This window comes from Penaeus monodon, chromosome 19, assembly GCF_015228065.2.
Source record: "Penaeus monodon isolate SGIC_2016 chromosome 19, NSTDA_Pmon_1, whole genome shotgun sequence".
Classification (NCBI taxonomy): Eukaryota; Metazoa; Arthropoda; class Malacostraca; order Decapoda; family Penaeidae; genus Penaeus; species Penaeus monodon.
In genome coordinates, this window is record NC_051404.1 from 18,759,600 (window position 1) to 18,759,876 (window position 277).

General features: G+C 44.0%; 1 protein-coding gene across 1 annotated transcript in view; it reads left to right on the forward strand.

The window, feature by feature from the left end:
- Nucleotides 1–277, forward strand: part of LOC119585109 (beta-secretase 1-like) — a 12,940-nt gene that overhangs the window by 8,011 nt on the left and 4,652 nt on the right. Inside the window, exon 6 of the mRNA XM_037933737.1 lies at nucleotides 46–230. Coding sequence (XP_037789665.1) covers nucleotides 46–230 — 185 coding nt within the window. The remainder of the gene's footprint in view (nucleotides 1–45; nucleotides 231–277) is intronic.

Here is a 277-nt window from a genome sequence, read left to right on the forward strand (position 1 = left end):
CATTAGGCCTTGGAATAACATCTTAATGCTGAACTTCTCTTCTAGGATCTGATGCCGGTGATTGTCCTGCACCATCAGTCACAAGCCCAATAAGAAGGCCATGGTTTTATGAGGTCCTTGTCGTTGCCATGGCCATAGGCAAGAAAGTCTTAGACATACCATGTGTCCAGTACAACACTGCCAGCAGCATTGTTGACTCTGGCACATCCAACCTTCGATTACCCTCAGAGGTAGATACTGTTGATTTTATTGACGTTTTTTCTAGAATGGTATTTGG